Below are 27,785 nucleotides of genomic sequence, written 5' to 3'. Positions count from 1 at the left end.
AGGACGCCGCAGTGCCGTCGGGGTCTCAAGGCTAGGGCGGAGGCGCGCACCAACGCCCCGCGCTCCTCCTCCGCCGACCACCTCTCTGACCCTCACTCTCGGACCCACGGGCGAGAAAATCCTACGCCTCCTCCATCTGGCTCCAAGAAGCACAGACTCCCAGTCCCCACCTGACTGCCCCACCTCCACTCCTCCAGATCCACAGGGGGTGAGTGGGGCGGGGGGGGGGGGGAGACGCTCACCTGGTAGGGGCCGGCAGGCGGGTGTACGGGGCGTGCCGCGCAGGGGATCAGCCACACCCACAAGAGGGCGGGGATATAGCGGCGAGAGCCAATAGGGTGGGGGGCTCGCCACAACCCCCGCCCCTCCCGGTGTCCCGCCCCTCCCCGAGCCCCGCCCCTCTGGCTTTAAGGCCCTGCTGGCGGCTGGTGGCGGCGCTGAGCGCGCGAGCGCCGCGAGGAGCTGCGAGACGGTGCCCACCGCACCATGCGCCCCCCGCCGGCCCTGGCCGCGCTCTGCCTGCTGGCGCTGCCCGCCGCCGCCGCCGCCGCCTACTTCGGGTTAGTGCGCGCCCGCGCCCCTCTTCCGGCCGCCGCCGGGTTTCTCCCGCTGGCCGACCCGGGTGGAACCTGCAGCTCAGCCCTGCGCCTCGGGGGGCGGGGAGGGGGGGCCTCCGCTCACCGTGGAAGTTCGCACCCCATCACCGGCCACGGCTGCTCTGGGGGGCGCGTCCGATGCTCTGGTTCCCTCCCCGCCGCCTCGGTCCCCGACACCCCCCTGACCAAGCTCTCCTTGCGCCCCGTGTGCATCTCAGAACCTGGTCGCGTCTGTCTACTGGAGCACCGGGTCCCTGCACCTCCAGAGGTCTCTCCTTGTCTCTCTTACCTCCCGGGGTCCAGTGGCGGTGCCCGCAACCTAAGTTCTGTCCAGCCAACAGTCCTCGACTTTCAGCGATTCCCTCCCCACTTGCTGCTCAGCGGAGCCCCGGAGGTGGTTGGGTGCGCGCACGCGGAGTGTAACCTAGGAGGCCAGGGCAGGTGATCACGCACGTCCAAAGGGAAAGGGGAGAGGGGACCCTGAGCATGGGAAGTAACAACCCCAGTCGCCGGAGGAGAGTGACCCCTCGTTTGCTGGGGAAACCCGACAGATCTCAGCCCTGGAGTGGGGTTCCTTCTCAGGCTTGGGACGCAGGGAGAGGGGTGAGGGTGTTCGAGCCGGGAGGTGAAGTGAGGCGGGTCCCTGCTGGGCAACTGTGGGCCAGGAGCAGGGAATGTTTTAGGGCGAGCTTTTCCTTCTTCTGGGCGTCTGAACTGCAGGAACTCGGGGTGAGAAACGGGCCCTGGTACTTCAACACTTTCCTTCCTAATCCCGCACCTAAAACGGCTCCAGGCACCTACAGTGCAGATCAATCTTGCCACTTCTTGTGGTTTTCACCCTGAATCCAGGTGAGGGAGGTCTAACTGCCTGGGAGGCAAAGGTATGAGAAGGTAATTAAGGGCCTCGGACACTGTGACCTGCCCTCCAGGGCTGGTGGTTCAGAGAGGGGACAGGAGAGCCACTCCCTCTGGGCAGTTGGGCCTGGTTTCCAGGTGCCCCCCTGACGACCCCCTCTTTGGCAGTTGACAGTGGCTTCTCTCTAGATCCTGGCTTTGCACTCTGATTTCTGGTGGTTTGAGAAGACCACTCTATCTCTAGCCTCAGTTTCCCTTTCTGCCTTTTGTAGAAAGAAGGGGCTGAACTTGATCTGGGTGACTCAGACTGGGGTGCAGGAGCTACTTGGGCGGAGTCTGGGTTTCAGCCCTCAGCCCTGACACTTGCTAGCTCTGTGTTCTTGGCCATTTCACTTCGCTCCTCTGTGCCTCAGTTTCTCCTCCGTGGAATGAGAATAGTGCCTAGTTTATAGGAGAACTGTCTACATCAGAGCAGTGAGACACCCTGTCTGGTATGCACTCAACTATATTATTATCATTGTTGTTGTTGTGGGGGACTCCCAGGAGGTGTTCAGGAGCCCAGGGGACCCCACCAGCAACTCTCAGGTAACAGCAGTTCAATGCGAGAGCCAGCAGGCCTCCATGCTGGAGTAAAACTGGGAGTAAACATCCCTTTCTCTTTCCAGGTCATTTGCATTTGAAGTCCTTGGTCCAATTATCAGATGAAGTCTGTCAGCATCTTGACAGAAAATCCAAACCCGAGAGTGTGTCTTCTTGGGGCCTTTGAAATCAAAGAAGCAGAGACTGAGAGTCGCTACGCGGGGGTTGGAGATAGTACAGGACTAAGGTGCTGGCCTTGCACACGGCCGACCTGGGTTCCACCTCCCGTACTCCATGTACCACCAGGAGTGGTCTCTGAGCACAGAGCCAGGAGTAAACCCCGAGCACTGCCAAATGTGGCTCCCCGACCCCCGCAAACAGAGCAGCTACCAAAAGAGTACCTGGTCCAAAGCCTGTATTATTGTTCCCATTTTTCAAAGGAAGCGATCCTCATCTCTAAACCATCGTGCCTGGCATCTGTTTGGCTCTGGGTGATAACACGGTCCCTAGTATCACAGCTGACAAATCCCTTTCTGCTGTGGTTTCTCTCTTGCCTGATCAGCAGGGCCACTTGTGTGGTGTGTCAGATGGGTCAAAGTAGCTCTGAAAGGAAGCTGGGAATCAGAGAGGTCTGTGACTCAGTGAGTTGGTGTGGGGAGGAGGGTGAGTCGAGGACAGCCTCTGGCTGTAGAGGGTGGGCCAGGGCAGTGTCTGGTCTGTAGTGCCTAGAGAGGACACCCTCATCCACCCACCCATTTTCCTTCCTGTCCTCAGCAGTGATGGAGGCTCTGAGTCCTTCCGGGGTGTCTGGTGCACCACAGAAAAAGACCCTGAAAGTGGGTGGCAGACAGATGATGAAGAAGCGCCCTGGGTTTGTCCTGGCCCTGGACACTCTTGTGTTCTTTTTATTTTCTTTTTGGGTCACACCCAGTGATGCACAGGGGTTACTCCTGCCTCTGCACTCAGGAATTACCCCTGGTGGTGCTCAGGGGACCATATGGGATGCTGGGAATCAAACCCAGGCGGGCTGCGTGCAAGGCAAATGCCCTACCTGCTGTGCTATCACTCCAGCTCCCACTCTGTGTTCTTAGTTCAGTGACTTGCCTCTGAGGTTGTTCCCGCACAGACTGGAGTTAGCTGAGAAGCTCATCGTTGGGCTCAGTTGCCTTAGGGATTCAAAGATAAACTTCAGTGGCCCCCTTTTTTTTTGGCCACACCCAGTGGTGCTCAGGACTAACTCCTGGCTCTGCACTCAGGAACTACTCCCAGCAGACTCAAGGACCATATGCAGTGCTGGAGATAAAACCCGGTTGGCCCCATGTGAGGCAAGTGCCCTTCCCACTGTCCTATTGGTCTGACCCTTCACGCATGAAATGGCCTTTTATGCATGAAGATGCACTGGGACAAGGCAGGCACAGAGCCGCCTCCTAGCCTTGTCCAGCCTTGAAGTCATCCCAGTAACTCCATAACTAGAAATAGATCCCGGGAAAGCAACTTGTATTGTTTTAAGTTATTATGTGGATGCAACTTTTAAAAGCATGCTTCCCTTTGCTGGTGTTTAATGTATGACCTCTGCACAGGCCAGGTTTCATTCCTGAGACAGAACTGAAGCATTTATAGACCCACGGGCTTCTGAGTCAGCTGGCCCTGGGTTTGAATCCCGGTCTTCTCTCTCAAAAGCTTTGTAATTTTGGTCAAACATCTTAACCTTGTTGGACTTTGGCTGATAATCTACATCTTGTATGTTCACTTGTGTTTTTCTTTGGGACTAAACCCAGCCATGCTTGGAGAGCTGGATTTGGTGCTCAGGAGTCATTCTCATCAGTACTTGGGGACCCTGTGGTGGCGTGGATCAAACCCAGGCCTCCCACATGCGAAGCCTGCCACTGAACAGTCTCTCCAGGTTTAACATGCCTTAACGCTGGTGTGAGGGGCCAGAGACATAACAGAGGGGTTAAGGCACCTGTCTTGCATGCAACCAACCCCAGTTCAACTGAGATGAAGTGAGACTAGGATGCCTGGTGCAAACAAGTGTTCAGGAGAGACTCATTATTGGGGGAGGGAGTTCTTGGACTGTGGGGGGGTCATCTTGTGGAGAAATAAAACATACAAAAAATTCACTTCACCTACAATTCTATGTTCTGTGTGCACCAGTAAGCATTTCTGTCAGCCCAAAGGGTCTCCCTCAGCTCTCTGCAGGTAACAGCTCCCACCCTGCCCCCACCCCCAGTCCCATTCTGTGGTTCCTGTCACTCTAGGTGGGTTTTGGCCAACATAGAAGTTCTTATAAATGGAGTTGTGAGGTATGTAGCCTTTGAATCTGCATTCCATTGCTCAAAATCATGTTTGGGGGATGGTTCCATGTTTGTGCACGGATCAGTTCACCTTCCTCTTTATTGCTTGGTAGTAGTCCACGCGTGAATGTGCTGGGACTTGTTGATTCACTAACTCAAGTTGATGGACTTGACGATTGCTTCCAATTAAGGTTTATTCCCAGTAAAGCTGCTACTCTTTTTTAGATGAAAGTGCGTGTCCTTTTGTGAACCTGTTTATTTGTTTAAAGCAAATTTCCCTTGGACAGATTTTCAGGACTGTATTTCTGGGTCCTCTGGTACCATGTTTAACTTTGTAAGGAAGTTCTGAATCATATTTCAAAGTGGTTGTACTGTTTCACACGGTCCTGTAGTCTGGACAACTAATATGAGTCTTAATACCCATTTCAGTGAGTGTGTGTTTGTATCACATTGTGGTTTTGGTTTGCATTTTACCATTGATCAGTGGTGTGGAGAACATTTTTTTTCATGTGCTTATTAATTACCTCAATGTATTTTTCAATGGGTTGCCTTCTTATTGAGTTATAAGAATATATGTATATAGATAGATTTTTTTGATAAAAATTCTTGGTCAGGAACGCTTGGCAATCCCTTATCCCTCTCTGTGGCCAGCCTTTTCCTTTTTTTTATTGGCATGTTATGAAGAACAGATGTTTTAATTTTTGTTTGTTGATTGTTTGTTTTTGTACTAGGGATAGAACTCAGGGCTTCATACATTCAAAGCATGTCTTCTGTCACTGAGCTATTTCTGCAGCCAAAAGCTTTAATTTTGAAGTAGAATATTTCAACTTTTTGGGGTATGGTTTGTAGTTTTTGTCTCTTGTCCAAGAAATCTCTGCCTACCAGAGTTTTCAAAGGCTTCTTCCAGTGTTTTCTAGAAGCCTTATGATTTCATGTTTTTTTTTTAATTGAATCACTATGAGATACACAGTTACAAAGTTGTTGTGATTGGGTTTCAGCTATACAAGGTTCCAGAACCCGTCTTGTATACGTGGATCTTGTAATCAGCTTATATGTGTGAACCTATGATTCATATGAAGTAGTTTGTATGTCTAGTAGGAATTAATATGACATCAGGGTTTCTTGTTTTCCATGTGGATAGTTATGTGTTCCAGCACTCTGCTGAAAATATTGTTTTTTTCCTATTTTCCTAGGAAACTTTTTTTTTAACTTCTAAGTCACACCCAGCGATGCTCAGGGGTTACTCCTAGTTCTGTACTCAGGAATTACTTCTGGCATTGCTTAGGGGATCACATGGGATGCCGGGGATTGAACCCAGGTAAGCTGAGTGCAAGGCAAATGTCCTACCCGCCGTACTCTCACTCCAGTCCCTCTACTCTCCTTATTGCTAGTTGATACAAGTCATGAGGGCCTTTTTCTGGACTCTCTCTTTTGTTGCATCCATCTATATGCTAATCTCAATGCCAATACCATACTTGCTTATTGTGGCTCTACTGTAAGTCCTAATACTAAATTTTATAAGTTCTCTAACTGTCCTCTATTCACAAACTTTGGCTATTAGAGGTCCTTTCCATATATACATCAGAAAAATTGTTGGGGGAAGATTTGGGCCATGTGCAGTGGTGCTAGGAGCTTACTCTGGCTCTATGCTCATGGATCACTCCTGGCAGTGCTTGAGAGACCATATGTGGTGCCAGGGATTGAATCTGGTCCAGCCACCTGTAAGGCAAGGGCCTTACATGTTGTTATATCTTTACATAAATCTTAATATCATCTTGTCAAAATGTATAGGAAAGAGTGCTGTACTTTTTTGGGCTTATTTTGTGCCACCCAGAGATGCTCGGGGGTCACTTCTGGCTCTGCACTCAGGAATTATTCCTGGCAGTGCTTGGGGGACCATATGGGATGCCGAGGATCAAATTTGGGTCAGCTGTGTGCAAGGCAAACACCCTACCCACTGAGGTATCGTTCTGGCCACAAGAGTGTTATATTTTGAGGGGGGTAGCATTGACGCTGTAACTCATTTCTAGGAGATTAACTCTCTAACACTGTTAAGTACTGATTTAGCAACTGTCCTTATCTCTCCATTAAAGGCTTTTAATTCTTTCTTCCAGCATTTGGGATAATTTTCAGGGTACAGGTCTTGCAAATATTTAAAAAATGATTTCTAAGTATTTTATGTAGTGTTTAGAAATTAATTGGGTTCCAAGAAAAAACAGGGTTGGAGGGAAGAAAGTGTAAAAGAAAGTTATTGCTTTGGGTGGTAGATGGAAAGCCAAAAAATGATAAGAATCATTGTGTTTGGGGAAGGAATTCAGGCCGGCGTGTCCCTGGCTGAGCTGTAAGCCCCGAGGAATTGAGCTCCAGAACTGCACTCAGGGTCAAGCCAGCGTCCTCAGGGATAGCGGTGGAGTTTCTGGGACTGGAGAGGGGGAAATGCTGCAGGACAGAGGGGTCCCCTGGCTGGAATCTCCTGAGAAGGGGCAGAAGTTCTGGTGCCACGGGGCTTGAGTGCTCAGGACAAAAGTCAGGTTCAGGGAGGAAGTGAGGGTGATTTTCAATGTACAGGTCTAACAAATATATATTTTTTAAGGCTTCTAATTATTTTATGTATTGGATAGTACATTTTTTTATGAAATGACAAACAAATAATACTACCCACTTTAGGGAGTATATATTGGTATCACGTTGTGGTTTTTTTGGGGGGAGGTGGGGGCCACACCCAGCGATGCTCAGGGGTTACTCCTGGCTCTTCACTCAGGAATTACTCCTGGCAGTGCTCGGGGGACCATATGGGATGCTGGGAATCGAACCCGGGCTGGCTGTGTGCAAGGCAAACGGCCTACCTGCTGTTCTATTGCTCCAGCCCCACGTTGTGGTTTTAATGTGCATTTTACCATGAGCCCGCCCAGTCCTGCATCTGTCTGGCGCTCACGGAGCACTGGGCTTGGAGACACACAAATCCTCCAGCCAACCACTCCCCAGTTGGAACCCGGTGCCAGCAGTGCTGTTCTGCCCCGGAGTCCCCCCTCTGTGAAGTGTGCTGATCCCTTCCCCACAGGTGGTGGTGCAGATGCAGTGACTGGATGTCAGGAGTCTGGGAAGGCTGGTGGGGCAGGGGCTGGAGAGAAGGTTCAGGACAGATTCCCCACCACCAGGCATGGGTTTCTGGGTGACAGCAGGGCGGCCTGCTCACATGACTCTCCAAGGTCAGACATGAGGAGTTTTTGAAAGAGAAGCCGATGCATCTAACAATGCATACTATGTGCAAGGCCTGCGCCTGGCCCAGATTCCATCCCTGGCACCACTCAAGTGGCCACATGGACGGCTGGAGCAGCACCGCACCCTTGGGCCCAAACACTGAACCTCAAGATCACTGGGAGTGGTTCCGAGCCCCTCTGGGCACCATTTAGAACCCCACCCCCCCCACACACATACACACAAGAAATCTAGTGGCATATCTTAGCTAAGCAGTAGCTTTGGTGACATCTGTACCTTGGCTTCATCTATGCTACCGTCACCACTCCATGTCAGGCCAATCCTTTTCAGCTTTGCACGTCACATGCACGATGTCACTTAGCCTCTGAGACCACCCTGGTGGCAGGTGCTGGCATGATGATCCTCAACGCCAGGTGAGTGGGGGAGAAAGTTCAGAGAGGCTAAGTCCCTCGGCCAAAGTCACAAAGCTTGGGCCCGAGCAGTTCTACAATGGGTAGGGCATTTGCTTTGCACGTGGTCAGCCTCGATTCAGTCCCTGCCATCCCATATGGTCCCCTGAGCACTGCTAGGAATAATTCCTGAGGGCAGAGCCAGGAGTAACCCTTAGGGACTGCCAGATATGGCCCCCCAAAACAAAAACAAAAACAAAAAGGTGCAGGGATGCTGGAGAGATATCACAGCAGTTAGGGCATTTGCCTTGCATATGACTGACCCAGGTTCAATCCCTGATATCCCATATGGTCCCCCAAGCACCACCAGGAGTAACTCCCAAGTGAACCAGGAGTAACCTCTGAGCATTTCTGCACTTGGCCCCAAACCAAAAATAACCCCCCACCTCAAAAAAAAAAAAACCTAACAAACAAAAACACAAAGTGACAGATCTCGTGGCTCACAGCACTGCCCCTGGGCCAACCCCTTCATCTGTGCCCACCACAGGCTGCCAGGTAAGCCCTGGTTCAGGCCCCTCTCCTGGGGCAGCTCTGACCTTGGTCCCTCCCTTTGCTCCCCACGCCCAACCCCATCACCTCTACCCTCAGTTTGCTGCATGGCATTTCACACACTGCATCTTAAACTCCCATCTCGCTGCCCAGTTTCTCAGTGCTCAGGCCTCCAGTTCAGGCCAAGCACCCTGTAGGCCTGCTGGCGGCATCCCCTTCCCTGTCCCTGGTCTTGTTCACCCCCTGAAGTATGCGTCTGGGGGTGGGCAGCTCCCTCTCCCTGTTCCTGGCCCTTCCTCCCTGTCCTGCTCCATCAGTGCTGTCGGCAGAGAGAGGAAGGCAGCAGGGCAGAAAGGGGGAGACTCCACATTTTGCCCAGTCCTGGAATTGCCAGAGACAACGGCAGGACAGCCTGCATCCCTGCGGACACGGTCCTCAGGCGGCCAGCGGTGCATGCAGAGAAAGACGAGCTAACGCAGCTAACGGTGCACACGAGAACTTTCCTAGCAAGGGCCAAGCTGCTGCCCATAACCAGACACTTGAGACGAGCGCTTCTGCAGAAAAACATACACGCTGAGATAAACAGAGACCAGCTAGATTCTCCAGCCTGGCTCCGGTCAGGACTTGCTTGTCCTGAGAGTTCCCATATCTGGACCCAAACTGCACAGTGGCCGGAGCTTTCTAGAGCTTGTGCTTGCAGAGGGTGGGGTGGGGGTGGACCCGCAGAAGAGCTTAGGCACGCTTGCCAGAGGAGCTTCGGGAAGGAGCAACCTTCCAGCCAGGTCCTGGGATGGTCAGAGCAAGGCACTGCCTGCCCGGTGCACTCATCGCCAGGAACCGAGGGGCAGAGCGAACTGGCCTGGCTCTCCTTGTCCCCACATTGCTGCGTCCCGCGGGGGCTGAGCAAGCCAGTGATCCTGGGGTCTCACCATCCGTGGCAGGGTGAGACTTGACATTGGGGTGAGCACAGGCCAGCAATCCCCGACTGAGCACCAGGAGGCTTCTTGAGCACCCTTTCTTCCCTCCCTTTCTCCCTCCCCCTCTTCCTTCCTCTCCTTCCTTCCTTTCCTACCTTTGCTCCCTCCCTCCTCCCTCCTTCCCTCCTTCCTTCCTCCCTCCCTCCCTCCTTCCCTCCCTCCCTTCCTTCCTTCCTTCCTTCCTTCCTTCCTTCCTTCCTCCCTCCCTCCCTCCCTCCTTCCCTCCTTCCTTCCTCCCTCCTCCCTCCTTCCCTTCCTTCCTTCCTTCCTTCCTTCCTTCCTTCCTTCCTTCCTTCCTTCTTTCCTTCCTTCCTTCCTCCCTCCCTCCTTCCCTCCCTCCTTCCCTCCCTCCCTCCCTCCCTCCCTTCCTTCCTTTCTTCTCTCTTTCCTTCCCTTTTTTTGGGAGGGGCATATGTGATGGTGCTCAAGGGTTCCTCCTGGCTCTACACTCAGGAATTACTCCTGGAAGTGCTTGGGGGGAACTTGGGGAACCATGTGGGGTGCCAGGGATCAAGCCCAAGTTGACTGCATGCAAGGCAAGAGCCTTCCCTGTTGTACTATCGCTTTGTCTTTCCTTTTTTTGGGGGGGGTGGCGCTCGGGGTTACAACCAGTGGTGCTCAGGCCTACCTCCTGTCTCTCTGCTCAGGGATCGCTACTGGCTAGACTTAGGGGACCATATGGGATGCTTGAACCCAGCTTGGCCATATGCAAGGCAAGCGCCCTACCCATGGTACTATGTCTCCAGCCCACTTCCCCTGCAGTCTCCCCATCCTCAGTTAGACATGTGCGGTGAGGGCCATGTTGCCTCCCTGATGTGTTACATTGAATCTATAAGCAGGAAGCCACATTCTTAATAGAAGCAGTGAGGACAAGGGGTGCAGGCCCAGCCCCATCACGCACCCTGGGTCACCTGGTACATAGGTGAACTCCTGCTGGAACTCCAGACAGGTCAGAGCACAGCCCTGCACCTTGGCAGGCCATGGGCCCCGTGCTGCAAGAGCCTCTGGGACAGCTCCCAGGAGCCCGCGGGGCAGAGCCTCTGGACTGAGTGTTCTGGAAGGAGTTCTCAGCCCTCAGCAGGCGCAGAGGTTCCAAGGATGTGCACTTGAACCCAGCCCAGGAAGATGGGGGCAAAGTTCACAGGCCCAGAGGCGAGGGTCCTTCTGCACAGAAGGCATCCTGCCTTTGGGGGCTCTGTCGCCTTTCTCTAGGGATGGCAGCTGTGCCAGCTGGTGTGTGCTCAGGGGTGAAGGCTTCCTCCTGCTCTCCCGCCCGTGCTTGGGCGCCTGTGTGGGGAACAGGAGGAGGATGGGAGACACTTTCCACACAGATGTGGCGCGTGTGTGCTGTGGGGACCATGCTGCCTGCTTCACTCCTGGCATGTGGCTAATCGATCCGTGCCATCCTCAGCGGGCGGCCCTGTGCGGGACCCATCTGGGCTTTGCTCAGAGACATAAAGCTGCCGGCAGGACTGGCTTTCCCTCCGTGCTAGTCAGATGGGAACCCGACTCAGTCCTCCAGGGGGTTATGAAGTCCAGGGGTTCCGAGCTGGGGAGGACACTGGCTGACCCCAGGAGAGGTGGAGGGACCAAGCACGGAGGCAGTGAGTGCTGGGTATGATTCCAGGTCATTGTGGATACTGGGCCCTGAAGCTGGCATCCAATAAAGTCCTTTAGTCCTTTCGATTATTCACACACACACACACACACACACACACACACACACACACACACACAAAATTTTTTTGTGTTACTGGGAATTGAACCCAGGGCCTCACCCATACAAAGCAATGCCCCAGCTTCTGTTACATTAATATTTAAGTGAGTAATTAGCAGGGATGGAAGGAGTAGACGAGGTGGGGGAAGCTGGGGGCTATCTTGGGGACCCCTACTCTGGAGGTGCCCCGTGACAGGAAGCCTGCAGAGGAGAAGGGCTGTATGAGCAGAGGGAGGGGCAGGACTGCCCGGGCAGGAAAAGTGGCTCTGGGGGCACCCTCTGGAGAATGACTGCCCAGAAGCTGGCCAGGCTCTGGGAAATGTGGGGAGTGGAGAGGCGGGAGGGGTGGGCTGGGGTGTGTGTGCTTATGTATATTGCATATGGATGCACATGTGCATATCGCTTGTGCATGTGGGCATATTGTCGTGTATGTGCATGTGTCTATGTGTGTAGGTGCAGGTATATAGCCACATTATATATTGTGCACGCATATGCCCGTGCATGTGTGTGCGTTTGCAAGTCTAGATATGTGTATGTGCGTGTGTGTGTGTGTGTGTGTGTGTGTGTGCGTGCACTGCCGGCATGTTTGTGCACATGAGTATATGTGTGTGTGTGTGCACAGGCTGCCAGGGACCAGCGGGGCCTGCAGGGGTGGACGAGAGGTCTGAGATGAAAGCACAAAGGGGGCACTCACCATGCAAACGGGCCGCAGCGGAAGTCTGTTATCAGGGGCATCTAACAAGGCTTCACGGGGCCAGGCCAATGCTCCAGGCAGGGCAAAGCTTTCCTGGTTCCCAGGCATCTGCCTGAAGTTGGCATGGACCCTGGTGCCAGGCACTGCTCCTAACCCCTCCTGCTCAGGGTCTAGTCATGCTGGCATTACTTGGTGCCCTGGGAACCTCGTCCTGTGCCACCCACCCACATCCTGGGGTCGCTTCCTCTGGAGCCCTCGGACCCTCTGGAGCAGAAACAAAGCTGAGGAGGCGGGGTGGGAGAGAACAAAGACTGGGGCACCCCCAGCTGATGGGAAAGGCTCCCCCCGGCCAGCTTCTTTCCAGCCAGCTGAGGCTTCTCTCTAGGTGCTCCTCCTGCCCTCTACCTCCCAGGATCCCCCAAACAGGTAGGTAGGACTTGTGGAAGTCAAGTGTTCCTCAGACAGTGCTCCTCCAGATCTTGCTGTCTGCACAGCTATGGATCATTCCTGAATTGGTGCGAAACTTTCTTCTCCTTCCCTGCTCCTGGGGCCAAAAGGGGGTTATGAATTGTATTTGTTTTTGTTTGGGGGCCATGCCTGGCAGTGCTCAGGGATTAGTCCTGGCTCTGTGCTCAGAGATCTCTCCTGGAAGAGTTCATGGGATACTATGTGGGGCTGGGGGTTGAACCTAGATTGTCCACATGCAAGGCTAGTGCCCTACCCGTTGTTCTATCTCTCCAGCCCTCAGAATCTTACTGATGTCAGTCAAGTCCCCTCCAGGCTATGTGCTCCCCAGGACAGGAGCACGTCCCAGCAGCTGGCACATAGCAGCTGCATAAGAGTAATGCTTTGGATCAGAGACATAGCACAAGGGTCAGGGCACCTGTCTTGCATGTGGCAGACCCTGGTTTGATCCCAGACACTGCATATACTTCCCCAAGCACCTCCAAGAGAAACCCCTAAGCACAAACAGGTGTGCTCCCTCACCCCCCCCCCCCATGAATGGCTCTTCCCTGAAGCTTACCACATGCAGGCATGAGTGGGCAATGCTCATAGTTTAGCACATCTGACGTGTGCAGCGAGCCAGCAGGAGGGGCAGTGGCCGGCCCCTGCAGTGTGGACCCCTGTATACTGCCACTGCTACTGCTTATGTCTGCTTGTGAGGTGGGATGCACTCAGGAGCCAGGTGGCAGCCCCAAGGACACTACACTCTGAAGGTCAACAAATCCTGAGGGCTGGAAATTGGGAGGGTAGTGGAGCCCAGGCTACAGGGGTGAGTGAGTTTCTGGGTGAGCTCCAGCTCTTCTCGGGAAGGAGGGTCCCTGGAACTTGCTAACAAAGCCAGTCTCCTGGGGAGCCATCCCATCTGGGAGAACCATCTTTTGCTTCCTTTAAGGTCACCCAGGTGAGACCACTTTAGCTAAAACTGCACACAGGGTGAGTGATGGCGAGTGTGGGAGGAAATCCAGGGGGACTCCTCAAATTTCCTTACTTGAGGGGAGATAAGGTGGCCGGGGAACTTGTCAAGGGCCTTTGGGTTAAGAGGCAGCTCCGTGTGGGGTGGGGGCTCCTGATCTTGTTGCCAGTTTGACATGGGCCCAGGGGCAGAAAGCAGAAGGCACAGATTGGAGGCAGAGGAAGGATAACAAGCTGATCACATCCAGGAGCGGGGGGTTGGGGGAACCGGAACAATAACATAGTGGGTAAGGAGCTTGCCTTGCATGCAGCCGACCCAGGTTCCATCCCCGGCACCCAATACGGTCCCCCAAGCCTACCAACAGTGAGCCTGGAGCACAGAGCCACGAGTAAGCCCTGGGCACTGCCGGGTGTGGCCCCCAAACGAAAACAAAAACAGGACTGGGGACTGGGGGGGCTGGAAGTCAGCTTGAACGGGTGGGGCCCAACTGCAGGCAGGAACTGAGGACAGCACCAGGGCCAAAGGCAAGGGAGGCTCGAGGGGGGCTCAGGGACGCTGAGTTACCCAGAAACCCAGAGGTGGGAAAGGATCAGCAAATTCTCAGATCTGCCACCTACTGGTCAGCTCAGAGCCTGTCACTGACCAGAAGGGTGGGAGTTAGAGGTCCGTCCGTGTTGCACCCCCTACCTCACGCACTTTCTGCTCTGGCTGCATGCACTCCCAGCACAGCCAGAGGCAAGCTCATGCCTGAGGCTCTAAGGGCAGTGGGTGACGGGCGCTGACAGAGGGGTGCAGCAGACTGGCTCATCGGGTCAGGGCCAGAAACTGTGACTTGGGGAGGGAAGGGGCCTGTGCCTGCTGACCCCAGCACAGACTGCACTGGGTGCTCCTGCAATTCTTTGGGTGTCAAGGAGAGGCCATGGGATGGGCCCACACAGGCTTCAGCAGCAGGTCAGGGAAACGGGCTGAGAGGTTCATAAATATGACGGCTCTATTTCTTCAAAGGAAATAGGACTTGAGCCTTGGGGATGGGAGAGAGAACTCAGTGCTAGAACAAAGAGCACAGGCTTTGCATGCAGGAGGTTTGGGTTTGATCCCCTGAGTCACCTGGTCCCCAGGCACCACCAGAAGTGACCAATGAGCACTGAACTAAGAGTAGCTCCTGAGTACTACCAGATGTAACCCAAAATCCAAAAAAGAAGAAAAGGAGGAGGAGGAGGAGGAGGAGGAGGAGGAGGAGGAGGAGGAGGAGGAGGAGGAGGAGGAGGAGGAGGAGGAAGACGAGAAGAAAATATCACCAAAAGGGAAACGGAACAAGGGAGATTTCTCTGACTTCCGCTGGCCAGCCCCAGGCGCTAAGCACAGCCTTGGGCAGAGCAGGGCCCAGCCTGGCCCGAGGCTCCTGTGCGCTTGGCTGCCTTTCCTGACCATTAATCGCTACTAAGTGTCATTACCACTAATAAAATTAACCGACTTTATACTGGACTCCTGGGGCCATCAATCACAGGGTCCATTACACGAAATTATAATAACCAGGTTCCTGTTGATGGGGGTGAGGGTGTTCTCTGGGCCGGCTGGCCTGTGCAGCTGAGGGCATGCTGGTGTCCTACCGCTGGCACTCAGGGCACCATAGGGTTACTTAGCCCAACCCCGAGCCTGGAACCTGGACTTCAGGAAGGACTGGCCTGGAGCAGGAGTACAGCACACTCCAGGAAGACCCCAGACTGCCTCTCTCTCTCCAAATTCTCTCCCCCACACCCTTTCCCTCTGTGCATTCGATTCTTCTGCTTTGCGCCAGCTTCCTCTGCCGACCTTCCGAGTTGCAAGCCCAGTCACCCGAAGAAGGGGAGAGAAAGCAGTGGTGAGTTGTAGGAACTCTAATTCCCAACTCTCGGAGGAAGTCCTGATTGGCCCACTGCGGGCCACGTGACCCTCACTGGTCCAATCAGTAGGCCAGAGCAAAAGCTCAGGTGACTGAAAAGGGCCAATAGGGATGACCTGGTACTGTTGCCTTGGAAGTGGCAGCCTTGGAGGTATCAGTAATAATTGAAAGGGCCTAGAAACACACATTCATAAAGTGGTGGGTTAGCATAGGTGACAATAAATCTAACAGCACGTACACTGTAGCACTGTAGCACCTTCCCATTGTTCATCGATTTGCTGGAGCGGGCACCAGTAACATCTCTATTGTGAGACTTGTTGTTACTGTTTTTGGCATATTGAATACTCCATGGGCGCTTGCCAGGCTTTGCCCTGCAGGTGGGATACTTTCCGTAGCCCGCTGGGCTCTCCTAGAGGGACAAGAGGAGTCGAACCGGGCTCAGCTGCGTGCAAGGCAAACGCCCTACCCGCTGTGCTATGGCTCCAGCCCACGTGCACAGTATGTAAAATGTACTTTGCAAACTGTAACTTATAATGTAGTGGCTATCACACCAGAGCTGACCATGCACTTTAAATGTTCAGCTTTCTTTTCATTTATTATTTATTTTAGTTTTGGATCACACCTGGCGATGCTCAGGAGTTACTCCTGGCGGTGCTGGGGGCCCATAAGGGATACCAGGGATGGAACCCGGATCAGCCGCGTGCAAGGCAGACGCCCTACCCACTCTGCTATCGCTCCGGACCCTCTTTGCTCAGAGTTCTCATCCCCCCGCCTTGTTCTCTCATTTGTGCTCTGTCAACTGTGACAAGGAGCCCTTAATTTTTGAAACATGGGAGCCGTGTGGGCAGGGGTTCAATGCCAAGTTCCTGGTACAGAGAGGAGGGTGTTTGAGGGTTGGGCAAGCTGGACGCAGCCGGGGTGAGACTCCACAGTTGGAGTGGACGCGGGGTTCTGCACGGGACCACAGGGGTCAGGCTCAGGGGTTTCCTGCGAGGCTGTGGGGAGGAGTTTTGGGTGCAGAGCCAGTAGACTGGAAATTTACCCATTTTCCGCCAGATTAATGATTAACGGGCCCCTACTCTCACCCTGTCTGAGAGGGAAGCCCAGGGCCAGGCTGGGCTCGGGAACGTGATAGCATCAGTCTCTCCGCTCTGAGCTTTCGAAGATAAGCGTAGCGGCTGCACCCAAGGAGCTGGAACCCAGAGGCACTTTCTGGGCCCTGGCCCCAGGAGGGGCAAACAGGCGGTGTGGCCTCCGGCCAGCTGTCCTCACGGGCGGGTGGATGTAAACAGGAGCGCTCTGCCCCCGCTCTGTAGAGCGTGGCCTCTGCCTCTACCTCCCTGTCGTCTGCAAGTGGAGGTGGCAAGCGCCCCGCCCCAGCAACTCCTGGAGACTTGCTCATGGTTCCACCTGACATGTTCTAGAAAAGCAGCTGCTTCTTTCAGCCGGGGTCATGCCCATGCCAGGGTGCGGGGTGCAGGGCAGAGAACATTCAGCGCTAGGAGACGCATCTCACCCATGGCCTCAGAGCAACGGGCAGGCAAGTTCTAACCCTCGTCCACCAATCTGCACCTCACCCTGCGATCTTGGAAGCCTGCCCACGTGAGAGAGACAGCCTCTTGCAGGAGGAAAGGGCTTTGAGACCCTGCAGCTGGCAGGAAGGGGGGTGGGGGCCAGCAGGTTCCAGGTACTGTGGCTGGTGCAATTCAGGTGTTCCTCTCGCAGCCCGAAGGGGTAAGGGTGGCAGATGAGGAAACCGAGGCCTCCTGCGGGCTCACAGCTGGGAAGAGGCAGCCAGGCTTCGAGCTGGGCGGCTAGACTCCCGCCCTTGACTCTGGCTAGAGTAGAGCAAGCAGTCTGGAATGGATGCGGGTGGACACTCCGCCCCCACCTTCCCTTCCGTCCTTCTTTCTGTCCCTCCACGTGTCCTTGCTTCTCTCACTAGGCGGCCTGTGATTCACTTGCTCTTGGGCATTCTGAAACGAGTTAGGTGTGGGGTTGCTCGGGCTGCAGTGCCACGGGTGGCAAAGACGGTGCCAGGCAAGGCAGCAGCCCGTGTTCCACACGCCTCCTCCCCACTCTCCCAAAGGCGGGAGCCGCACAGGAAGGTGGTGAGCGAATATGCAGGTTCCCAGGGCTCAGGCCTGACCCAAAGAATCCTAATGGCCACATGTGGAGGCTGGGAATCTGTATTTGGGAGAGGTTGGGTCACACCTGGCAGTGCTCAGGGCTTACACTCCTGGTCGGTGCTCAGGGATCACTCCTGGTGGTGCCGGGGATCACTGCTGGCTCAGGGGACCAGATGGGGTGCTGTGATTCAAGTCAGGGTTCACGTGTGCCAGGGAAGAGCCTTAACTCCTGCAGTCTCTCTCCCCTGGAATCTGTATATATATATATATAATTTTTTTTAGTAGGATCCCAGGTGAGTTTTGAAGATGAGATGTGCAGAGCAGGGGAGGGGGAGGAGCGTGGTTTGGTGTCCAGCTTGTGTCTGGATGCTCTCTGGCCTTTAATCAGCACCTTGATGACCCTCTTCAGAAAACAGGGACCTTCTTCCTGGGGCTGCAGGGCACTAGGGAGCCCTGGGCGCCCCCTCACCCTTCCTGCCTCATGTTCCTGGATTGTCCCCGGGTCCTGCCCCATCACCGCCTCTCAAGCTCACCCCTGTTCCTCTCCGCCCTCCTCTAGCCTGACTGGACGGGAGGTGCTGACACCCTTCCCAGGCCCCGGGACAGCGGCCGCCTCGGCGCAGAGTGGGGCCCACCTCAGACAGTGCGACCTGCTGCAGCTGTCCCGCCGCCAGAAGCAGCTGTGCCGCCGGGAGCCGGGTCTGGCCGAGACACTGCAGGACGCGGCCCACCTCAGCCTGCTCGAGTGCCAGTTCCAGTTCCGGCATGAGCGCTGGAACTGCAGCCTGGAGGGGAGGACAGGCTTGCTCAAGAGAGGTGGGAACAGGGTTGTGGGGTGGGCGGGGGAGGAGGGTTGGGGAGGAGGATTGGGGTAGAGGGCTGGGGAGGAGGGTGGAGCAGGAGGGTTAGGAGGAGGGTGCTGGGGAGGAGGGTTGGCAGGAGGATGGGGAAGAGGGTGCTGGGGAGGAAGGTTGGGGAGGGGGGCCCTGGAGAGGAGTAGCTAGGAAGAGCAGGGTGCTGGGGAGGAGTCAGTGAGCGGGAGACAGCCTGGGAGGAGGGGAGGAGGGAGCTGGGAGGAGGCTGGCCTGCTCACTTCCTTGGTCCCTGTGTCCTGGGCACTTGGTAGTGAGGAGACAGCTGAGAGGAGGGTCAGCTTGTTCCCAGAGCAGCGGGGTGAGATGGGTGGGTGCCTCCATCCTGCCTTCATCCTCCTCTACCTACATGCGCTCCTGTGCATGCTTGGGTACACACACACACACGCGCGCGTGCACGCACACACGCACATGCACCTGTGTACACACACATGCACACACATGTGCACACACATCAGAGCGTATGCGTGGCGGTAGAAAGTATCAGCAGTTGGCTGTATGTCATGTTCCCTGAGCCCTCGTTGCTGCCCCTACCTTCCCACCCTGGTCCGGTCCCTCTGTGCCTCACGTCAGGGCAGCTGGCAGTGGCTCACAGTGGTTTGTCATGAGCCAGACCCATCACCGTACTTCCAGGCCTGCTCACCCTTCGAGGCTAGCTTACCTCAGTGGCTTGGGGCACAGGGAACAGTGTCCCAGGTCCTCTGAGGAGCAGGTGGGAGGGAGGGAAGCAAAAATTGTGGTGGCCTCCAGGAGGGCAGCTGGTCAGTGTGGGACTAGTCCGGCAGGAGGCCATGGCACCCCGTCCTGGTTTCCACTCCAGAGCAGCAACATGGGGCTGGGGGCCCGAGAAGCACAGAGCCCCATGGGGGCAGATTTCAAGGCCTCAGAAATGGGCTAGTCCTGGGGCCAGAGAGTTAGGTCAGCGGGTAGGGCGTTAGCCTTGCACTCAGCCAACCTGGGTTCATCCCCAGCCTCCCATCTGGTCCCCCAGGAGTGATTCCTGAGTGCAGCACCAGGAGTAAGCCTTGAGCATTGCCAGGTGTGGCCCCCAAACAAACGGAAAAACAAGTGGGCGGGTCCACTTGCTTTCAGTGAAGATCAGGTTGGGGAAGGGGCATGGGAACACCCTTGTCTCTGGCCTTTGCATGTCTCTGTCCTCATTGAAGTGGAGGCAGGCACTCTCGGGACCAGGAAGTCCCATTCCCACACCCCTGTGTCCAACAGCAGGAAGCCATTTATCTCCCTTGTGTGAGGCCTCAAATTCCACCCCTGGCTCCGGCACTGCTGGGCATGGCCTGTCTGCAAATGGACCCCCAAAGAGCCCCTTGAGGCTTCATAGGGTTTCAATGGGCACAGGAGGCTGCCCTGAGCCGGCTGCTCGGGGTCCCGTGCCCCCCACACCTACTCAGCGGCGCCGCTCCCCATTCTGACACAGGTTTCAAGGAGACGGCCTTCCTGTATGCGGTGTCCTCAGCCGCGCTGGCGCACACGCTGGCCCGGGCCTGCAGCGCCGGCCGGCTGGAGCGCTGCACCTGTGACGACTCCCCCGGGCTGCAGAGCCCGCAGGCCTGGCAGTGGGGCGTGTGCGGGGACAACCTCAAGTACAGCACCAAGTTCCTCAGCCAATTCCTGGGGCCCAAGCGTGGAAGCAAAGACCTGCGGGCACGAGCGGATGCCCACAACACCCACGTGGGCATCAAGGTACGATGGGCCCCCAGCAGCCCCTGCATGTGCCACAGCCCCCACGACCCCCTTCAAACCAGCACCCCTGGACCTGTGTGTGCTCGGGATCACCAGGGTGCATGGGCGGCAGGTGGAACCCAGCCCCCTGTCCGGAATCGGGTCCCCCACCTCAGCGCTCCTAGAGGCTGAAGGGGTGAGGAAACTGTTTCTGCAGCTCCTGGGAAAGCAGGGCCCTGAGATGGGGGACACTTAGCAGAGCCACACAGCCGTGGGTAGGGCAGAGCAGCAACTCTCCCGGGCAGACAAGCGGGGAGTGGCGAGGTCTCCCACCCTTGGGAAATCAAGGGCTGCTCCTGAGTTGGTGAGAGCCAGCATTTCTGGGCCCCGTGGTGCCAGCTGTGCCCCCTCTGGGATGTGGGGGACAGGCCCACGGTGTTGTTCCTGGGCTACTTGGCTACAAAGGCACCTGGGAGGCGTCTTGAGTCCCACCTGCACTGGTCAGGTGCTCCCCCGTCCTTGCCCCCTGCAGCATTGACCATGAAAGTGGGGGGGTGGGGAGGAGAGCGATGTCGGGCCCCCAAATGACTGCACTCCCCTCGCAGGCTGTGAAGAGTGGCGTCAGGACCACGTGCAAGTGCCATGGAGTGTCGGGCTCCTGTGCCGTGCGCACCTGCTGGAAGCAGCTCTCCCCATTCCGCGAGACGGGCCAGGCGCTGAAGCTGCGCTACGAGGCCGCCGTGAAGGTGTCCAGCGCCACCAATGAGGCCCTGGGCCGTCTGGAGCTGTGGGCCCCCGCTCGGCCTGGCAGCCCCGCCAAAGAACTGGCGCCCCGGCCAGGGGACCTGGTCTACATGGAGGACTCGCCCAGCTTCTGCCGGCCCAGCAAGTACTCGCCAGGCACGGCGGGCAGGGCGTGTTCGCGGGAGGCCAGCTGCAGCAGCCTGTGCTGTGGCCGCGGCTACGACACCCAGAGCCGCCTGGTGGCCTTCTCCTGCCACTGTCGTGTGCAGTGGTGCTGCTACGTGGAGTGCCAGCAGTGTGTGCAGGAGGAGACGCTCTACACCTGCAAGCACTAGGCCGCTGGCCGCCACGGGCTGCGCACGGTCACGCTCTCCCTCGGGCGGCCTCCCAGACACCACCCAGCCCATGTCCTGACGCCCCTCGACACTCAGCCAGGAGTTGCGGCTAAACACCAAGACCCAAGGTCCCCACCCTTGTCAAGGACTCAGGGCAGCGGGGCAGAATGGGTGTTGGGAGTGGACAGCGAGCCCCGAAGTTCTGGGATGAGTGTGGAGTCCATGGAGACCGAGAGAGGGAGGCCAGGGCCACCTTTGGTCTGTCCTGGGGGTCAGCTCAGCCCCTGAGCCTGGCTCAGGCTCCAGGGAGCCACTGGGTCAACCCCGTGGCTTTGTTGTGCTTAGGATGGAAGAGGAGATGGTGGGATGGAACAGAAAGTTCTCCAGACTCGACCCGCCCACTAGTGGCACTGGGGTCCCACGTCCTTGATTCAGGCTTCCAAACCTGCCTGGGGGGAGGAGGCCTCTGTGCTGGGGACACCGAGTGACCCAGACCCACCCGCCAGGCTAGGTCACACCCCACGGGGACAAGACAACGGGGAGAGCCAGTCCCGAGGGGCTCAGCTGGGGCAGCGAGTCCACCCAGGGACATAGTGACCCCTTCTGCTTTCCCTGTTCTGTGGAACTTTTGCTCGGGGGGCAGAAGGGAGTGACAGGCCCCACATTGGGGACACAGCAAGCTTGGTTTCTGGATGAGATGGTGCCTGCTTGGCTCAATTCCCCTGAAGGCCCAGCAGCACTCAGAAGAGCTGGGTTGAGTTTGAGCTCACTTCCTGCCCTGTCCTGGGGCTCAAGTCTCTGCCCTGGGACCCTTTACTTCCTTCACTTCCTCCCACCAGCTCTCCCTGCTGGTCTCCACTGTGGGACAGAAGTGACATAAGAGTCCTCAGATCCCATGCTAGTATGAGAGGCAAGAGCCTGGTGCTTACACACACATACATATGTACATACGCACACACACACATGCACAGACACATGCACACACACCACACACAGATACACACACGTGCATGCATGCACACACACGCACACACATACACACACACACACACACACACATGCATGCATGCCCCCTTGGATCTACTGGGCAGGGAGGGGTCTGACTGAGCAGCTGCGTGGGCCTCTCCCCTTCCCAGAGCAGCGCATGAGGCCCACTGGGAGGAGGAGGAGGAGGCTTCTTTCTGTGCCCTTAGCCACTGGATGCCCACCAGCCTGCTCTCTCTGTCAACTTTCTTTCTCCCGAAGCCTAGGGTAGCTGATCCTCCACTGAACGCCTAGAACCTTCCAAGCTCATCACCGGGAGAAGCCTGGACTCCTGGAGTGAGGTGGAGGCAGCAGGACCCCTAGGGAGAAGGGTCCTGATTGCATCTCAGCCCTGGGCCCAGGGCAGCATTCTCCCTGGCAGGAACAGGGGCCCAATCCACCAGCACCCCGTCTCGTGGCATCAGGAAGAGGGAGAAAGAGCAGAGTAGGAGGAAGTGGCCATGGTCCGGAGCACCAAGGCCACGAGCACCCGCGGGCGCTGTTCCCTTTCCTCCTGCTCACTCCCTTTCCCTCCCTCCCCAAAGTCACCTCAGCCTTCTGCCCCCCCCCCGCAGGCCAGCAGCTGCACCCCCCGCTCAAGCCCTCCTGCCACAGCTTCGGGAGGAGGCGACCCACAGGGTATTTTCCGTCTACCTCACATATCTAGTTGTTAGGGCAAAGGAGAATAATTTATATAGCTAAGATATATGAGAAAATATTTATGGTATTTATATAGTTTCTATATTCCCTCCCCCAACAACAGTATCTGGGGGTTCTGCTCTGCTGGGCGCCACCTGTGGGGAGCAGGTGGCGCCTGGCAGGACTGGAAGGAGATCCTGGCTCCTGCACACCCTCCCATCAACGCCCCTCCCCAGACTGGGGAACACCCAGCCCCACTGTGCATGAGCCTGGGGCTCCATCAGGACCCCCTGGAGCCACGTGTTGAGACTCTGCTCTTGGGGGCCCTGGGCCTGCTCCTCTGTCCTGTTCCTGCTTCTTGTCCGAATGACCACAAGGATAAGTCACCCCACCCCACCCCACCCCTGCATTTGTAAAGCACTTTTGAGCTTCCGAAACACTTTTGTCCTTTATTCTCACTGGATTTCCTGGGTCTGCTGGAAGTGGAGCACGGGGGTGGGCTGCAGGGGGGCGGGAGTGAGGGACACCTGACCTCGCCGTGTGGATTCTTTGAACCCAGAACTGGAGGGAACGCACCTGAAGCCACGCAGAGATCGGAGCCCCGCCCAGACAGGACGAAGCACAGTTGCTGGGCGGCCCTGAGCCTGGGTGGAAGCTTCCTGAGTCCCTGGACCTAGGCACGGCCACCTCACTGGCTGGACGTGATCCCCCGGCCTGTCAGGTCTGCACGGCACGTCGGTATTTCTGCTGGTGGACTCGTGCATCTTGGAGCACTGAGGGTCCTGGGGTGGACATTCAGGGTTCCCCCCCCCCCCATCAGACCCTCCCCTCCACCTGTCAATGGGTTTTGTTTGCTCTGGTGTATGTTTTTTTTTGCAAATGAATTAATTATTTCCCCCTGGATTTCTGACTTCTCTTGGGAAATCAGCCTCGCTCGCAAATAGCCCGTCTTCCCACTTGGCTACAGCTAGCTAGAGAAGGAGAGCCTTCTCAGACAGGATGAGGGGTCCTCCAGTGTGCCGAGAACCCCCAAAGACATGCATACTGACAGATGTGCTCCCCCGCCCCTGCGCTGGTGGACAGACCCACAGACAGACCTGCGAGAACCCTCGAGGTTGCCACATTCCAGAGCATCTTTCCTCGACAGCCCTAAACCTCACATGCTTTTTGTCTCAGCACTTTCATTTGTTTGTATTTGGGACACACCCTGGAGTGCTCAGGGTCACTCCTGCCAGTGCTCTGGGGACCGTGCAGTGCCAGGAATAGAATCTGGGGCTCCCACATGCAAAGCATGCCCTCCAGCCCTCTGAACATCTCCGTTCAGAGAACGTTTTAAGAACACAACAGAGGGCTGGGGAGTACAGTGGGTAGGACGGTGGCCAAGCATGTGGCTGAGGTGGGTTTGATCCCCACGTTCCATATGTTCTCCTGAACCTGCCAGGAGTGACCTGACCCCTTGAGTGCAGAGCCAGGAGGAATCATACCTGAGCATAGCTGGGTGTGGCTCAGAAACAGACACACAAAAAGATGACAAAGGAGTGTACACGGAACCCCTGTTTGCATCCATCAAGAAGTCATCCAGCTATCCATTGACGGTTGCTCAGGGAGAGCTTTCAAGGGCCAGAGACCAAGTCCCTGCCTGGCGGGGCTGCCGTTCTTCCTACCTTGCCCTTCCTACCACGTGGCCTCCACTCACTGCACTAGGCCAGCGCTTTCACACCGGCTTCCCTTGGAGAGGGTGTGAGGCGAAGGGTCCCAGAAGCCATGAGCAAAGGGCGGTTAAGGCCTGGCCTCGGAAGGTGCACTCTCTCCTCCTGCTGCTGAGAAAGGCGGGGTGGGTGTAGGCTCTGGGCAGTCGGAAGCCGGTCCCCTAGTCCTTCCCTTGACCATGCTGCCTTGGCAAGTGTGTGACCACAGCCTGCTCCAGCTCCTGGGCAGAACTGAGGCAGGAGGAAGACCCTCTCTGTGCAAAAGACAGCAAGGCAGCCTTGCAGCCCCCCTGAGACCTGCATGGGTCCCAGGGAGGGAGGCCAGGGGAGCATCCACATTCATCTGTACTCTGAGGCCAGCTGACTCAGGCTGGGGCAGAGCTGCACACAGTGGCAGGCTGGAGCTGGGGGCATGGGGTTTGCAGGGTCCGTCACTGACTTTCTCTCTCTAAAAAAAAAATTGTTGTGGGGGCAGGGGGGGACCCAGCAGTACTCTGGGGTTACTTCGGCTCTGCACTCGGGATTGCTCCTGGCAAGTTCAGGGGACCAGATGTGATGTCAAACCCAGCTTGTCTGCATGCAAGACAAGAGCCCTAGCCCCTGTTCGATGGCTCTGGGCTTGCCTTTCTCTTACGAGCCCCTCCAAATGACTCCCGCCCCCTCTTTCTTTTTTTAATTCTTTTTCTTTTTGGCGGTAGGGCGTTTGCCTTGCACGCAGCCAACATGGCCAACCCGAGTTCGATTCCTCCACCCCTCTCGGAGAGCCCGGCAAGCTACCAAGAGTATCTCGCCCGCCCGGCAGAGCCTGGCAAGCTCCCCGTGATGTATTCGATATGCCAAACAGAGTAACAACAAAGTCTCCAATGGAGACGTTACTGGGCCCGCTCGAGCAAATCGATGATCAACGGGAGGGCCTTTACCTTTACCTTTACCTTTGGATTATCTAGTGATGCACAGGAGTTACTCCTGGTTCATGCACTCAGGAATTACTCTTGGTGGTACCCGGGGGACCATCTGGGATGCTGGGAATTGAACCCAGGTTGGCCGTGTGCAAGGCAAACGCCCTACTCGCTGTGATATGGCTCCAGCTCCTCCCTCCCCCTCTTTCTTAGATAGGGAAATTGAGGCAAAAGAGTTAGTTAGCACCTCTGGAGAGTAGGGCTCAAACCCTCTGTCCTTCCTGTCCCAGGTGAAACCTCCCCTTGCCCTGGACCCCCGGAGTTGCTGGCGGCAATCGCTCTTCTTGAGGGCTGGTACTTGTGCTTGCTGAGATGTTTCCTTGGTGCCACCTTGCTCAGGACATACTCCACCCCACCCCACCCCACCCCATCCCTACCCCTGCCATAAAAGGATTTTCTACCCATTCATGTGTCCATTGATATATTCATTCAGTCATGCGTTTGTTTGTGTGTCCATTCATTTATTCATTCCAGGCACCGAGATAAGTTTGAGCAGCAGGCCTGTTACCTGGCAGTGCTAAGACACCAAACTCGGGGTCACTCCTGGGGGCACTCAGGAGGGACCCAGGTCTCCTGCACACACACACAGAATCTGTGTCCGGCCCACCTCCTGCTTCGGAGGCTAAGTAGCACCCCAGCACCCCACCCCCATCAGCCCTGCTCTGACCCTGGCAGGTGTCCCTGCTCTATGCCCCAGGACTGGGCTGTCCCCAAGGTTTGAAGCTTCTGGAACTGGCCTGAAGTCACTTGCTCTGGCCCACTGCCGCCTAAGGATAATGTTGGGGTGAGCTCGGTTGCCTGGTTTCCAGCGTGGGGGAAGACAGACGGTCACCTCTAGATGGCCAACAACAGCCAGCCCCTGCGGGTGGATGTGGGGGCTGGGGCGCCTTGGAGAGTGATTGCCCCACCCTTCACTCCCCCTCGCTCATCTCCCCCCTCACGTGACTCTGCAAATGCAGGTTTGCTGGTGGGTGGTGCTGGGCAGGTACAGGGAGACCAGGTGCCCAAACCTAGGCCTGGTCCTTGGCACATCTCACGACGGTGCCCGAGGACTGGATCCAACCAGGAAGCCTGTTTATTTGTCGGAGGTGGGGGGCGTAGTGGGCGATGCTCAGACGATCGTGCTGTGCCAGAGATCAAACCTGGGGCTCCCTCATGCCGAGATTGCACTCCAGTCAACTTAGCATCTCCCCCACACCTGCTCCGGCAAGGCCTGTTGCACAGAAGAGATTGCAGCTCACAGAGGTTCCTCACGTGCTCCGAGGTCCCACGAGAAGCGGCGAGAGCCAGGCCTGGGGAGGGCCTCAGTGGCTGAATCCACACCTCACTGCTGTGTGGTCTGGAGTCCCTGTCTGGCCCCATGGAACGAATGATAGTTCAGCGGTACCAGAAGCGTAGGGCAAGGCCTGCGTGAAGCCCTGGACCCAGGGAAGCTGGTCTGGGGCATCAAAGGGATTGTGTGGCCTCTGTTATCTTCCTCCCTCTTGCTTGGTTTCCCTCCTCCTCCTCCTCCTCCTCCTCCTCCTCCTCCTCCTCCTTCCCCTCTTCTTCCTCCTCCTTTTCCTCTTCCTCCTCCTCTACCTCCTCTTCTTCCTCCGCTTCCTCCTCCTTCTCTTCCTCCTCCTCTTCCTCTTCCTCCTCTTCCTCCTTCTCTCTTCCTCCTCTTCTTCTTCCTCCTCCTTTACCTCCTTCTCCTTCTCCTCCTCCTCCTCCTTTACCTCCTCCTCCTCCTCATCCTTTACCTCCTCCTCCTCCTCCTCTTCCTCCTTTACCTCCTCTTCCTCGTCCTCCTCCTCCTTTACCTCCTCCTCCTCCTCCTCCTCCTTCCCCTCTTCTTCCTCCTCCTTTTCCTCTTCCTCCTCCTCTACCTCCTCTTCCTCCTCCTTCTCTTCCTCCTCCTCTTCCTCCTCCTCCTCTTCCTCCTTCTCTTCTTCCTCCTCCTCCTCTTCCTCCTCCTCCTCTTCCTCCTTCTCGTCCTCCTCTTCTCCCTCCTTCTCCTCCTCTTCCTCCTCCTCTTCCTCCTTTTCCTCTTCCTCCTCCTCCTCCTTTACCTCCTTCTCCTCCTCCTCCTTTACCTCCTCCTCCTCCTCCTCCTCCTCCTCCTCCTCCTCCTCGCCTTGCTGCACCCTCCTTCCTTGCATACCTGCCTCTGGGGTGTCTACAGGAGTCTCCACCGTTCCCAGGGGCTGTGGGGCCCACATTCCTCGCTGCCTCTCTCAGGCCCATCAGCGTGTTGGTGCTGGAGTTGTTCAAGGGAAGGGGGGTGCCAAGCCCAGACCTCCCCAGTGGGCCCCCACCAAGGAGAGTGGACAGCTGAGGGCTGGAGCCAGTCGGAGCCCGCGGAGAAGCTGGCCCAGCCTTCGAATTCCTGCCCCCCTGTCTGAACAAGTCTGGGGCGGTTGAGGGGAGCCCCCCTCCCTGGATGCCCAAACCCCTTCCCGCACAGCCCCCTGCTGGGGCTGACAGGCCCTAATCTCAGCTGCCTCCCAGCCCGAGGTCACCTGATGCTGATGCGTTTGAATTCAGA

At 56.5% G+C, this 27,785-nt stretch overlaps 1 protein-coding gene across 1 annotated transcript; it reads left to right on the top strand.

The window, feature by feature from the left end:
• The first annotated feature begins 486 nt into the window (after positions 1-486).
• Positions 487-20,928, top strand: WNT9B (Wnt family member 9B). Its single transcript, XM_056126574.1, has 4 exons — positions 487-560; positions 17,857-18,113; positions 19,605-19,870; positions 20,455-20,928. The coding sequence occupies exons 1-4, from the start codon at positions 487-489 to the stop codon at positions 20,926-20,928; spliced, it is 1,071 nt and encodes a 356-aa protein (XP_055982549.1).
• Positions 20,929-27,785: the final 6,857 nt, after the last annotated feature.

Source organism: Sorex fumeus, unplaced genomic scaffold (assembly GCF_029834395.1).
Source record: "Sorex fumeus unplaced genomic scaffold, SorFum_2.1 ptg000063l, whole genome shotgun sequence".
Classification (NCBI taxonomy): domain Eukaryota; kingdom Metazoa; phylum Chordata; class Mammalia; order Eulipotyphla; family Soricidae; genus Sorex; species Sorex fumeus.
Note: the sequence above shows the minus strand (reverse complement) of the source record. Positions and strands in the feature narration are given on the sequence as shown.

Excerpts from the sequence above, each read along its gene's own strand:
- WNT9B (XM_056126574.1), top strand. The coding sequence starts at position 487 with ATGCGCCCCCCGCCGGCCCTGGCCGCGCTCTGCCTGCTGGCGCTGCCC. Across the intron at positions 18,114-19,604 it reads GACAGGCTTGCTCAAGAGAG|GTTTCAAGGAGACGGCCTTC; the intron begins GTGGGAACAGGG and ends ATTCTGACACAG. Across the intron at positions 19,871-20,454 it reads ACACCCACGTGGGCATCAAG|GCTGTGAAGAGTGGCGTCAG; the intron begins GTACGATGGGCC and ends CTCCCCTCGCAG.